The following is a 13758-nucleotide window of genomic DNA, read 5'->3' as shown; positions in this document are numbered from 1 at the left end:
AAAAATTGTGCTGGTATTTGAACTTTTTTTACTGCATTCTTTAATAATCAGAAGACTTAAACTTTCACTCAAACAAAAGAATCCTACCTGTTACAGAGACTTGCCCTGATGTCAGTAGATGTGTTGCTGTTCCTCAGCTTGATTTCCTTCAGTAACTTCTTGAATGAAATGATACTAATAAATATACCACTTAATGGAAAAAAAAAAAACTCATTAGCTTATACTAGTTTAAATGACCTTTTAAAAAATAACGCATGTGTTCTTTGGAGGCAGAACACTTGCAAGAAGGCTGTATGGACAAAATATACCTGCAGGATTAAGGTTCTGTGTGATGCTTTCTCTGTTTTTCCCCCATATGTTCTGTGATCTGAAGCTCAAGAAATACCCACTCTAATATAATTAACATTGGGACCTTGTCTGTTCTACTTCCTGGTGGTTTTTACATTGGCTGTAATGTGTTTGTCACGTAGTCCTGATGTTTTGCATTCAGTATGCATCTTTAAACCAATCTTTGTGTTTAATTTCTTCAGAGTCAACTCTGAGATGGGGCAGTAACCCTTTTCTCGTGTGTCTTACTTGATACCGTATACTCCAGTGATTGCTAGGCAGTTTTATCTATGCGTTTATTGCTTCAGCCTTTCTCGAGTGCCTCTTTTTTCATGGTTCTCTGTTTGCCTCAGGCTTTTACTCATGGAAAGCAGAATGCGGGATACATGTAATCCTAATACTGCCATTCCTTTTGACTTTTTGGCCACCTCTGCATCTGCTTCTTAAATTATAAATTCCTTGGAGCAAGACCTAATCTTATGCATGCAAAATGATTTAATTCAGTTTGGGCTTAGCCGGGGTAGAATTGAATTTGTCCTGCAAGAAGGAAGAGAAGTGGAAGGAAGTGCTGGGACATGCAGAGAGGTGGGGAATCATTATGGATGTCTGCTGAGTCTCAATTTCTTATGGATACACTTATATTACTGTACTTTTGATTTTAGACTTTCAAAGATAATGCAGTGAGGGCTCTTGCCTTGTTGCCTTGAAGACTGGTTAGGAAACTCGGTAGCTAAAAGATAATGGAAAGTCAGAAAAAATAATTATAGGGTAATATAGGTTAATGTCTGCCTAGAGCTTGGGAGATCGTAATTAAAGGTAGAGGGATTTTTTTTTTAATTGTTGAATCCCAGTTTCTTCTTTGTTACGTATGTAGACAGTCATCTATCTGTGTCTGTTGGTGATAATACTCCAGTGATTTTTACCAAATTATAGCATTTCATCATCTGTTATTAAATAGCTTTGGGTGTCGTGAGTCAGAACTTACGGTATCCTTGCTTTTCATTTTTTATTGTGCTGGCTGTTCCTCCTTGTCATTTGTTCGTACTTTGACTAGCAGCTCTGAGAATTGAGCTGTGAATGGCTTTAGTAAGGATGACTTAAGCAAAGGTTTCTCTGCTCCCAAGGAAGTAGATAGTGTCCTCTTGTTGCGAACAGCAGGAAAATGCTGGTTCTTTTTGTATTTTACCTAGAAACTTTCTTTTCCCTTTGCATTTTTCCCTTCTCCTCCAGAAGGTGTGGGGGGGCAAGTTTTTATAAAAATTAAGCAATTAAAGATGCTACTGTCATTTTGCATATTTAGGTGTCAAAGATGTGCCATCCACACAAACAACATATATTATAAATTCCTCTTTGTTCTTGCAGACACTGAAGTAATGGTGAAATCGGACTTTTTTTCTAGATTGGAATCTCTGAACTCCTAAGCAAACTTCCAGCTGTCTGCAGCTACAAATACTTAATCACCAAACTTTAGATGGAGGACACTTCCATCAGCCAGGTCTTTACTGCAAAACGTGGTCTTCTCTTTATCCACAAAATGTAGCAAGATGAGGTTGAATGTCAATGTCCACCAGTATTTCTGAGATTCAAACTGAAGAGGTTTAGGATCTACGATGCCTGATAACTCTTGAGGCTGTTCGGGCAGACAGTTCCGCTAGCTGCACTGGGGTGTTTGTATGCTGTTTATCCTGCAAAAAAAAATGGGTAGAGATCAGAACTTGATGTAGGTGAGTGAAGAGGTACAAGATGACTCCTGATGGGTAATGACCTATGTTGGATTTGTCTTGGTTATGAAAGATTGCGTATGTCATTACAAATCCAAACAGCCATCTACTGCTCCTGAGGGGAATGAAAAGATGGTTGAGATATTCAGCTGGGACAAGTTATCAACACTGAGCAGGTTTTTAGGAAAATTGGCTGGGTTTTCTTGGATGGAGTCTCTTGTGGCTTGTGCATGCATGCATGTTCTTGAACTGGAGTGAAGAGAGAGTTTCTTTGGTGGTGGTCCCTTCTGAATTACAGTGAATGGATATACTTAGACTGTCTGAATTGCAGTTAGGGTAATATGGGAGTTGCTTAGTAGAAGCAAATGATTTTAGGCATTTGCTTTCTTTGAGAGCATGTTTAATTAATAATTTGAGACAATAGAACTCTGCAGGGATTGTCTTGTTGAATGTGGGGAATTTTTCATGTATAGTTGGTGAAGAATAGTGAGAGCAACAGGGCTGGGACTGGGTTTTATGCTCAGTTTTGCCTTTTGGCAATGTGACCGTGCAACTTCTTAACTCGGAACTTGAATTCAAGTGGAGACAAAAGGTAATTCTCCTGGCAGCTGCCCTTCTAGAGCACAGCTGCTCAAACTATGCTCCTTGCTGCTGTGTCTGGATTTGATGTTGTTTGACAATGCTTGGTGCCTGTTGGTAGGCATCATGACCACCAGTGTTTGCCTTAAAGTCATGGCAAGATCCTCTAAAAAGATCCTGGAAGCTAAGGAAGCAGAAGCCCTGGTGTTCGTTCTTCCAAAGTGAAATCCCATTTAAGTGACAGTTAACCCTTCAGGACAGAGATTTTCTGATCTGCCTATGGAAAGCACCTAGTGTATGAAGGCCACTGTGGTCCAAATAATCTGACTTGTTGTCTGGGCTAGAGTTGAAGACATGGAGCGAGTCCTTAATCACGTACACCACATGATAGAACGCGTGGCTCTGTTCTTGAAGAACGTTTTCTGATGTATGTTTAATTAAATCTGTTGAATTTTCATGGGTACTTCCTTTTATTACAGTGAACTGGTTAGGGCTTTTCTTGCGTTGACGCTGAAATGGCTGTGCTAACTTGATACCCAGATAATTTAGAACATAATACCTTGCTGAAATGAAATATCTAGTTTGGCTGATTTGTTTTGCAGAGATTTCTCTATAGTAAAGGGGTATCTTGGGGAATGGGAATCGGAACATTTGATTTAGTTTCCTGCTTTACATTGCCCCTTGAAAATTCCTCCTGAGGTAAAAGGAGCATGAGTAGATTGGCTAAGTTGGATATTTAAGGTTGGGTATTGGAAAATCCTTCTCTTGTATAGGGGAGAAAAAACACCCTGAAATCTTCAGAAAGTCAGTTTAAGAGTCTGTTTCTTCTGAATCTGTAGGTTTTACTCTCCCTGACAAGCAGTTGCAAGATATCTGGCTCTAGTTGGGCTTGCACAAGCGACCTGATGTGCTGACTTTGGGATGTCTCTGTGGTATATCATCTTTGTAGTCTGATTCCTTGCTGTGGTGCTTGCTCAGGAAGAGAAAAGATATTTTCACACTATTGAATTTGCAAATTTCAATGCTTCAAGAAGACTTCAAGTATTTCAGTTAATATATTGCACCCAAGTGTGTTTTGAATAAAGCTTTATTAGAGTATAGCTTCTGTTTGTTTTCTTCCTCGCCTCTCTCCAACTTTGCTTTCCCCTTATCAGCTCTTTTGTGGTTTGCTAAGTTGGTGTGACCTATCTGTGCCTCTGCGGAACAGGTTGTGATACTCGTAGCATTTTTGTAAATGGGTGAAACTTTACATAAGACACAAGCCATATAATCCATCCACAGTAGCCTCTTCCTTGCAAACTGGCACAGTTAACTTTGACTGCTGATCGGAAATCTGCTTAACAAAGAGCTGTTCCAGGTCATTGAATCTAGTGTTGCCTGTGTCTGAAAACTTCGTTACAGGTGTATGCTGAGACAATTTGAAAGCTGACTTCTCTGAATGATGATCTTGCGGGTCTGTGATGAACAAACTTGCCTTTGTGTGCGGATATCATGTGATGCAGCGCTCCCTCCCGTCAAGCGATCTGCTCTCAGATATCGTGTTACTCCTCTTCCTTTGTTAAGGGTAACTTTTGTTCTAGAGCGGTTGTTTTTATTGGGAGCATCTGGCCGTGTTACTTACCTTGTACTGAAGCTGTGCTTCAGACCTTCATTCTGCACTGGGGTGAAACTCGTCTGTTACTAAACCCTCAAATGAGCCCTTCACCCTGCTGCCAGCAGTTGTTGTGGCATGGGGCCACTCGCATCTGTTTCTGACAGAAGTACTGAGCTTGGCACTGGAATGAGACATCGTTGCATCCCTTCTTTACATCTTTTTCCCTCGGAATTTAAGCCTCAAAAGGTCAGAGTAGAGGTGGGAGTGAGAGGAAAAGCCTTCCTGAGGGTCAAACAAGCCAGATCTTAGTGTAGCCCTGAGTGCTTGTGCAAAAACATTGATCCACACAGGCATCTGGGAAGCAGAAGACAGTTTTCCCCAGGTATTGCCAGCTCCACTGGGGCAAAATTAAGGTTACTTCTTCTGTAATGCAATATTTTGGAAGTTTGCACCCCAACAATATGCGCCCAAGACATCGCAGAGTAACCTAAATTCCACATTAATGAAGCACTTCCCTTGGTGAATAAAATCTGAGGAAAAACATAATTAGCTAACTAAGCCAAGCCATTCTGAAAGGCTGCCTTTCTTGCATTTATTTCTGTACCCTGAATCATTAATCGTCTTGGCTAAACGCCATGTAAAGCATTAGCCAATCTGCAATTTCAATAGCTTTTTGCTTCGAATGCTAATGGTAGTAGCAATTCTAATGATGAATCCTTCACTACAAAAATAGTAGTTAAACCACCTAATCCTGTCTAATACTTGTGACTTCACATTCTTTCTTTACTGACTATTGTTATAGGAGAGGACTAAAAATAGTGCTGTAATCAGTTGATGGAACAACATATTTTAACCCTGGATCTAGTTGTTAGTGGCAAGCCTGTTGCTGACAGTGTGCGGTGCTTTTCTTATTGTCAGCTGGTAAATACTTTTTTTTCTCTCCTAGATACTATATATGTGTGCACTCGGAGTAGATATTTTTTAAATAACGTGCTCTGTGAGCTGTTCAAACAAGACAAACGCAGGCAGTTTGCCACAGCTGAGTAGGAGGCATTTGTTTCCATCTGAAATTTGTAAACCTTTGGTTAATTTAAAAAGCTTTAACAACTTGTGAGTATATAAATCAAGTGCTACAAAGTATTTAGGCTGTTCAACCAGCTATATTTTTTTTTCTCCTCTCCATTCTAAGGATGTCTTATTCAGGCTCCTGCCTGAATAAGTTTTTGATGTTTCTTGTTCTTACTGCCTCAGTCCTTGTGTTCTTGTAGTAATGTTGACGTTTTTTTGAGGAATGTTTTACTAGAAAATAAAGATTTTTTTTTTTTTGTTATTTTTTCTATTGCTCAATTTTCAGATTGAGCAAGACTTAAAATATGGAGGCCTAATGGATGGAAACTTTACATGATGCTTGCCTTTTCACACTTGCAGAGTGCACATGAGTTAAAAATAAATAAACATTGAAGTAATAATCACACTTTTGAGGTGCTCTGGGTAAGCACCTGGAATGTACCTGTGCAGACAGGGAGAGCTTGGACCCTCTCATCTCTTGTCTTCTCACAGAAACAAACAAATGCTGTTTAGCTTAGGAGCTGAGAAATCGTAACATTTTGATCTATCCTGACATGTATAACAGTAACGCGATTTCCCGTGTTACTCTGCAGGAATAGAAAAGCAAAACAAGTGGTCTTGTAGCAAAGTGGTCCCATCAAGCTTGTGCAGAGCTTAAATTATCGGAGGGCTCCCTCCAGGCTTGCTGGGAGCATGACCAGCAGCAGCAGAGACTGAAGAATGAGCCCTTCCCGTGGATTGTGGTCCCAGCGCCCGGCCCTTGTCCACACTTTTGTTTGCCAGGGTGGCAGATAAGTTTAGGGTGCTTCGCCCAGAATTCCTTATGGTAATATCTGTGGGATACCCTGGAGTTCATTTGCTTGGCTGGCAGGACTGAAGGGTGCAGTTGGCCCTGTAATTTACTGTAGATCAAAGAAATTTTGAAAGCAGTCATTTACATGTTCCAACTTCACGAAATCCTGTCTTTGCAGTGCCCATCCTGCCTCGGGTTTAGCAGATGCTCTCCTGGGGGTTTTGCCTCCTGTCAGAAGTAGAATTGGGGGAGAGGGGTAGTGGGAGAATAAGTGCTGTAATCTAAGGGAGGGACAGCTGGGGGCTAGATGGATCCTGGTATAAGAAAGTGCTGGGGAAGGAGAAGGGCAGCCTTTGAAATGGGGCCACATGGGGAGCGGTGTTAGGGAGAGGGGAAATGGCGAAACTGGAGAGCTGAGGCTTACGGAAGCAGCCTTCTAGTTTGCTTTGGTTACCCTATTTAACATAATTGGCTTAGTAGAAATAGATAGTTTAAACCATCTTCAATCGCTGTTACCGCTAATAAATGCAGATATTTGATCTGTTTAACGTTGTCCAACATCAAAAAATAAAATAAAAATCATAAACCCTCAGGCTTCATGGTGCACTTCTAGAGACAATTTTTTTAGACAAAATTTCAGCTAGAATATTTCTCAGCTGGTTATTTCTCACTTCTTTTTCTCCAAAGGACTTTCTAGTTTGTTTATTTGCTTGTTTTTTCTCCTGTATGTTTGGCTTTGTTTTTTTCTTTATTTAATTCCACCTGGCCTTTCTCTTACTGGGAAACATCTCTTGCATAAGGAGGAAGAAAAAATCCTTTGTGATTAAGAGTGAAATTTAGCCTTTGATAGTTTTGCTGTGTCTGTCTAGGTGAGTATAAATTCTACATAAATGAGGATTCCTTAATACATAAAGCTAGTGTACAATCCCCTGAGATACCTGCAGACTGTGAAATGTGATACAGTATTACACTTTGAATTTATATGTAAAGGTCATATTAGCAACCATATTTGCTTAATATAAGGTGCACTATTAACACTGATTATTGGCATTAATATTTACTTAAAACTACAATTCAGCTATTCTGCTGGTAGCATTCAGTTTGGTAAAAAGCCCTTGGATTATTCTCGAACAAAAAAATACGATACTGGAAATCCAAAAGGTAAATATACTGTTGCTCTCATGTTGATTTGTTAGGTCCTTCAAATCCCTGTTTAGTAATCGTAAGGACAGTTCGGGGCCCCAGTTCCTGTTAATTTAACTGACTGCAGAATTCCTTTTGACAAGTGCCATTTAGCCCTGTGGGCCTTGTTGTTTGCTGGGTTAAAATTAACCGGAGTTTTCAGTACCAGCAGTGCAGTGTCTCCTGTCAGGTGCTTGGCTTTATTGCTGCTTTCTGTGGGAACGCTGGTGCTTTTGCACGTTTCCCTGCTCATCCTTTGCTGTGTTGCAGCTTTTTAGCATTGGGGACATCAGACCCTGTTTTAGGATGGCTTGTTAGAGGCGTAACAGAAGAGGTTTGGTCCTGGTCTCTGTCTGTAAGTTGTTCCCTCCACTCTCGCCCTCTCTCCTGGGTGATTGAGACCCTTGGGTCTTTGGTGATGCCTGGGATGATCGCCTCAGTCTGCTTTGCTCTTCTGTAAGAAAAAACTTCTGAAATTTCTAAATACTGACTATATCTGTGACAGAGTATGTTTTGGGAGGGCTCAGAGGCAGGGAAAACTGTCTTGCCTGGGTTTGTGGTGTGGCAGGTGAGCAGCAGGTCCAGTACCAATGGTACCAGCACATAGATCATCTCTAGCTGCTGGAATATTGCTTTCTCTATTTCTGGTAGAGCTATATAAATACAAAAGTGTTCCAGATATGGACTAGTGTCTGTGTAGCTTTGCGACCAGGAAGGCATTTGCTTCTGACTTGCTGTCATTGAGTTTTGCAATGGTGAGGCCCTCTAATCTTATTTAAAAAAAAAAAAAAAAAGTGTAATTGCCCTGTGTAAGATGGCTACCTGACGTAAATTAGCTGCGTGCTGCTTGAAGGGTTGGAAAGTCCACAGTGAATACGTTAGATGCAGAGTTGCCGAGAAGCTCTTCTGGTGTGTGGGAGGTTGAGTTTTGAAAGTGGCCATTGAGCTAGAGAGAAATTGGTTTGCATTGTTGCAATCTGCAGTAGGTGAGAGCAGAAAGCATTCTGGGTTTTGTCTTGTCCTCTCTAAAATAGGCGGTGGGTATCTGCTATTGATAACTTGGAAAGGCCTCTGTGGCCTCAGCGTGTCTGAGGCCAAGGGTTTTTATTCAGGAGCCTGAAAATAAGATTTGGAGGTCTGACCTAGAGTGACTGTGCGATGAGTAATACAGCTGTCTCTTGCTTTATCGCACGTTTTTCAGAGCAAAGGTGCAAATTGGTTAAGAGTGCTTTTGAGAGACGGAATTGACTTCAGCCTTGGCGAAGCGAAGCAATCCGGTGGGTTTACTCCAGTTTCTCGATGTGGCTCGTAGTTAGTGCGCTGGGCGAATCCGCTTTGGGGTACGCGCTTCCACCGTGAAGGCAGGAACCTATTTATGAGTCAGTGAGGTGGCTATAAGCTGGAGTGTGTTATAGCGACATACATTCATATATTAGCATGCATGGAAATTGCTCTTCTTGAATGAGATTCTCGTTAATTTTGGTGAGATTTACATAATTCCTGAGTGCATACACAGCATTTAATTTGAAGGGGAGGAATGTTCTTGTGCAATGCAATTGCTTTGTAACTCTTGTTCAGTAGCAGTGCTGCAGATGTACAGAGCCTTAATTTTGTTAAGCAGGCTTTAAAAGCAAGCTTGCTGGTTTTCTGCATTATCAGAAAGAATGAGTACTCTTGACAAGAAGGTAGGGAGGTCTGTTCTTGGTAGTTGGTGAGGATGTGCACTTTGCATTTTGCTTTGCAGAGGTGGCCTGCCTGGAAGAGGCTGAAGTGGGGGTGCGACTGAGGAGTGCTGCTGAGAGCAGGGCTTGGGTTTTGCTGGATCACTTCTGAAACAATTGGAAATGCACTGACCTCTCTTCATGTGATTGCTGATGTTTCTCGAGATCACCTCTTTCTCCAAGGAACCAGCTTGTCATGTCATATCCAGATGTCAGGGCATTGTCCTTGTGCAGCCAATTTATCTTGGCGTTGTCTTCTGGATTTCTTTCAAAACTCTGGTTCAGTGGTGAACCAGATTTTATGGTAATCAAATCTCACTGACGTTAGCACTCATCTTGAAGAAGTTCTTTCTCTGTGGACCTCCTTGTTTCTAGTGTTTACGCCATCCTGACTCTGCTATACATATCTCTCTTCGTTATAGGTCAGTGATAGTTAACAGGGATAGATCCTGATGAGGTGGTAGATCATCTATATCGTTTATTGCCATTTCAGAGTATTGCCTGCCTTTTGGAATACTAAGGTGTAGGAAGTTATGACTTTGGCTTTAAGTTCTGCTGTTTCAGAAGCTATTTGTTGTTCTTTTAAAGGGAAATGAAGGAGCCCTGTGATATTTGTGCATACCATGTAAGAAAAAGAGGTGAAGAGGTGTTGCTATTTAATATTATAGAAGTGGAGAAATGAGAAGAGGACCTTTTGGGTACAGTCTTCGACAATTGAATAATAAAGTAGGCTGCATTACAAACAGATACAATGATCAGTGGAGATAAAGGAACTGCATGACTGAGAGAAAGGACCTCAAAATTGGTGATTATATACAGTTTGAGCGTACAGTGCCCGAAAGTCAGGCACGAAGACCTGATTTAGCAAATGTTTTTATCCAGATTAGTGGGGATTGATGAGAGAGAGATGAGTAGGGGTATGACTTAAATCTGTCATGAGTAATTTCTTCCATTACCTGACCTCTGATAGTAGAGAAGCCAATATTTTTTTTTTGCTTTTGGTCATCACTGCGGCGAAGTATATTTGGAAAGGAGATGGAGGCAGCCCATTTGCACTGTGTATCATTTAGCAGGGGAGGCTAGGATGGCGATTTGCAAACTAAGACATGTTTGAAGGACAGCTTCCTTCAGACCCTTAAGAGAGGAGTGAAAATAATAGCGCTCCATTAGGTGTGCAGTTAAACCAACCAGGTATGAAAAAGCTGGAGTGCACTTGGCTTTCATGTTTATCCTGCTTTTTGCCCTTTACCGCTCTTCTTATCTTGGTCTCTGTATCACCTCTGTAGTAATCAATTATCATGGCATTGTTTGAAGACAAACATGCATCTCCACGTTGGAAATGGACAAATGGTCAACACTGAGGAGAGCTATGTGTGCTTACTGGACTGTAGCTCTTGGAGAAAGAGGAATTGCTAAATTGTTGTGGTTTCCGGTGGGCAGTTGTGAACGGGCATTGAAGGCGTTGACCATGTTGGAGATTATACCATGTTTAGTTACACCAGCTCTAGCTTCTCCACCAAGAATTCAGGCCAGCATGGAAGCATGGCTTCACGTGTGGATGTAAATCACATATTTGGGCTGCTGTAATTAGTTTAACAAGATGATAACACATTTTTCTACTCAAGACAAACACTTGAACAAGACATCTGTGAAAATGTTCTTGCATCTAATGTGGACAAATAAAATATATGATTGTAGCATTTTTAAAAATGTTTGGTGGAGCAAGGATGGCCATGTAACATGCCAAAGTACCATAAAGAAGGGTGAGCGAAGGGGCTGAGAAGAGAAGTAGAGCTAATTCTTGTTTAGAAACTGCCTGCGTGTTCTGCATGGGGCTTTCACCAGGGATGTTAGCGCAACTGAAGCTGCGAGGGGAGCTCAGCTTGGCAGCAGGGAGTTGATAGGGCTGGGATATGACCAAAACAAAATACAAATGTCTCTTAAGATTCTTTTGATTTAAGCTAGGAATGTAATGATTATATCTTTCTAGCAGCTTTGTTTTGAGGTTCCCATAGCACAACATCCACCTTTGGGAGTTTATTTGTTTTGGCAAAGTTGGGGGACACACGCACTAAGCAGCCTCTGTTTCTCCACTAGCACTTTCCACAGCGCTGCAGGTCCTGGATCAGTGCCATTGCGGCTGCATCTGTGGTTTGCTGGGACATTGCTTTGGCAACATTACCTACTGAATTCTTTGTGTAGCTTCTCTATTCCTCAGATGTCTCATTGAAGTAATAATTTGCTACCGTTCAGCTTTTGTGGCTTAGCATGTCTGGGGGTTGCAGCATTTTCCATGAGTTCAGCTTGAAATGCTTCACAAAAGAATTTGGTCTTACTAACTTCTCTCACATGAGGCAACCGAGCTATCTTCGCTGGCAGATCAGCGACGGAGTTGATAGTAAAGGGACGTCTTTGGTGTTGCCCGGTGCTGTAGTTTCTGGAAGGTGGAGTCCTGTTTTCACTCTGTGAGTTCGTGCTTGATGTGATAAGCGTCACCGCAGAAGGTGGCAAGACTGAGGCATAACTGAAAATAACTTTGAACTGAGATATAGTAATAAGAGGATACCTTATTTTTAAACTGTGATTCCGAGTGACTGGCCATTGAGGATTTGTGAATTACATAAATATGTATTAGATAATTTAACAATATGTTACTAATCTTTTGCAAAGTAGTATTGTCACAGAACAGTAGAAGCATTTAGACTGGAGGGGACTTCTGGAGGTTGTCTGTGGTGCCTTCCCTACATCTGATATTCTTGGATGAGGTCTATTGAATCTTGTCTTAAAATAGAAATAAAGAGTAATCACAACAAAGTCTTGACTTGATTCTGCTGGAAGTAGCGGTATGAGTATCAGAAGTCAGGGTTAAGGTCAGTGAACATGGTGTAACTGCTTACAGCACTGGTCACTGGCAGGGTGGTGCATTAGCATCTAAACCAGTTTTTGGGTTTTTTGTCCAATAAATCACCCACCAGGTATTACTGGGTTCCTTCCCTTGGCCTAGAGGAGGCTGCATCCAAATCACCTGCTACGTCTTCAGTGGTGACACGACTAAACACTGCGTATTAAAAAGAGCCCATAAAGGACTGCAGCGAAGAGAGCGTGTGGATTACTCATAAATGTTTTAGAAACTATTACCCCTGCACTAGCAGAAAGGTGTATCAGATCTGTTGGGTTGCAGGGATTATGTAAACATTGAGTAGGAGGTGTGTAGTATTGCCTGTGTGCCATCCTAAGTGTTTGCGGCTGTTACAAGCACTGCTTTGGTACAGGTGTGTTATCTGAGGAGGGCAATAATTTAGTCTGAATCCTAGCATGTGGTTGAACTTCTGTGCTTTGTCCTCAAGTCCATAGTTGGGTTTTTTTCCTTTGCTTCTGCACGTGTGCTCAATGGTTGCATCTGTAAGGACTTGGTTGAGATTTGGGAATGAAAGTTTTCTTGCATTTTCAACATATCTGACTTACTTAACTAATAGCTTTAAACTGCTGCTTTTTTATGTTCTAATTTTCATCAAATCATGATCCAAAGTAGAAGCAGAAAATGGCACAACTCCCCAAGTAAATGTATAGCTATAGGTCCTCCAGGTGAGCAAGGCCAGTGTCACCTGCTGGGGCCGTCCCAGTGTCACCTCCCGTGGCCGTCGCCTTGCTCCCGCAGCGCCTGAGCTCTGCCCTGTGTGCACCTGGAAGGACTGCTTCACTATTGCCTTTCCCTTGCGTCCCTTGCCTTAGCTGGCAAGTCTGGGGGCCCCCAGCATAGCCATGGAGCTCTGTGGCTGCCACGCACCGGCAGCCTCTTGGCAATGAGGAAAAGGCCATACCCCATCAGGGGGTTTCTTAAGGTGTTTTGCACCCCAGTTTGTGCTTCTGGATTTCCACTTTGAGACGTTGTTGGGGGTACAGTAACTAAAATTGGCAACTGATCTTAAGGCATTGCTTGCTCTCCTTTCTTCATCCCTTGCCCCCGATTTCAAATGGTGCTATTTAATTGAATTTGCTTTTTGTTTCTACTGTTGTGTTTTTCTTTTTCATATCAACGTAACTTGAGTATAAATCTGCCTGTTTTATACGAGAGTCTTTACTTGATTTTCACCTGAAAGGAAATGATGCTGACTCGCTTGCTTAGGCATTGATTACCTCACTTGAAATCATGCAGCTCACTGTGAAATATTAGTCTCTGCAATAGACTTAGCAAAGGCAGTTGCCTTAGACTGTGTGTGTCTTAAAAGTAATTGCTAGTTTTTCCTTTTTTGCGTGTGCATAAATCTAACACTATAAATGTTGTAGCTTCTGGGAGTCTTAAAGGTAAGTCATCTTTTGGAGCTCGATAGCCTTGTTATATGCTGTAATATGGGATGTAGCTCTCAGTCTGTATCAGAAAAATTGCTATAAACTATGATTATTATTAAGACAAACAAATACAAGCATTTCCTCATGTGTTTTTCTTACCCATCTATAAATAGGTGCGTTCCATGGATGAACTGAATCATGATTTTCAAGCGCTTGCTCTGGAAGGACGGGCTATGGGAGAGGTAAGTGAAAGGCCTATAGAAAAAAAAAATCTGTATTTTGGGGGGAGGAGGAAAATAAATAAGTTTTTGAGGCTGCTGGAATGATTCTGAACTTGACAGAGCTCCATTATGACTGTGAAGCTTGTGTGTGTGTGTATGTGTGTGTGCTTTAGCAAAATAAAAACCTGTCAGGCTGGAATACATCTTAGTAGGAGGAACAGCTAAGCCCTCCACCTGTTGTATCATCAAACAGTAAAATGGT

The 13758-nt window shown here is 41.5% G+C and overlaps 1 protein-coding gene across 30 annotated transcripts in view; it reads left to right on the top strand.

Moving 5' to 3' along the window:
* Positions 1–13758, top strand: part of PUM1 (pumilio RNA binding family member 1) — a 77287-nt gene that overhangs the window by 6302 nt on the left and 57227 nt on the right. For all 30 annotated transcript variants that reach the window (XR_012677251.1, XR_012677250.1, XR_012677252.1 and 27 more), the window contains one exon: positions 13449–13517. Coding sequence is in view for 26 of the 30 variants with exons in the window: in XM_075173704.1 (XP_075029805.1) it covers positions 13449–13517 (69 nt within the window). In the remaining 4 variants the exon portion in view is untranslated. The remainder of the gene's footprint in view (positions 1–13448; positions 13518–13758) is intronic.

This window comes from Calonectris borealis, chromosome 25 (assembly GCF_964195595.1).
Source record: "Calonectris borealis chromosome 25, bCalBor7.hap1.2, whole genome shotgun sequence".
Taxonomy (NCBI): Eukaryota; Metazoa; Chordata; class Aves; order Procellariiformes; family Procellariidae; genus Calonectris; species Calonectris borealis.
The sequence above is the reverse complement of the archived record's forward strand: the minus strand, read 5'-3'. Positions and strand labels throughout refer to the sequence as shown.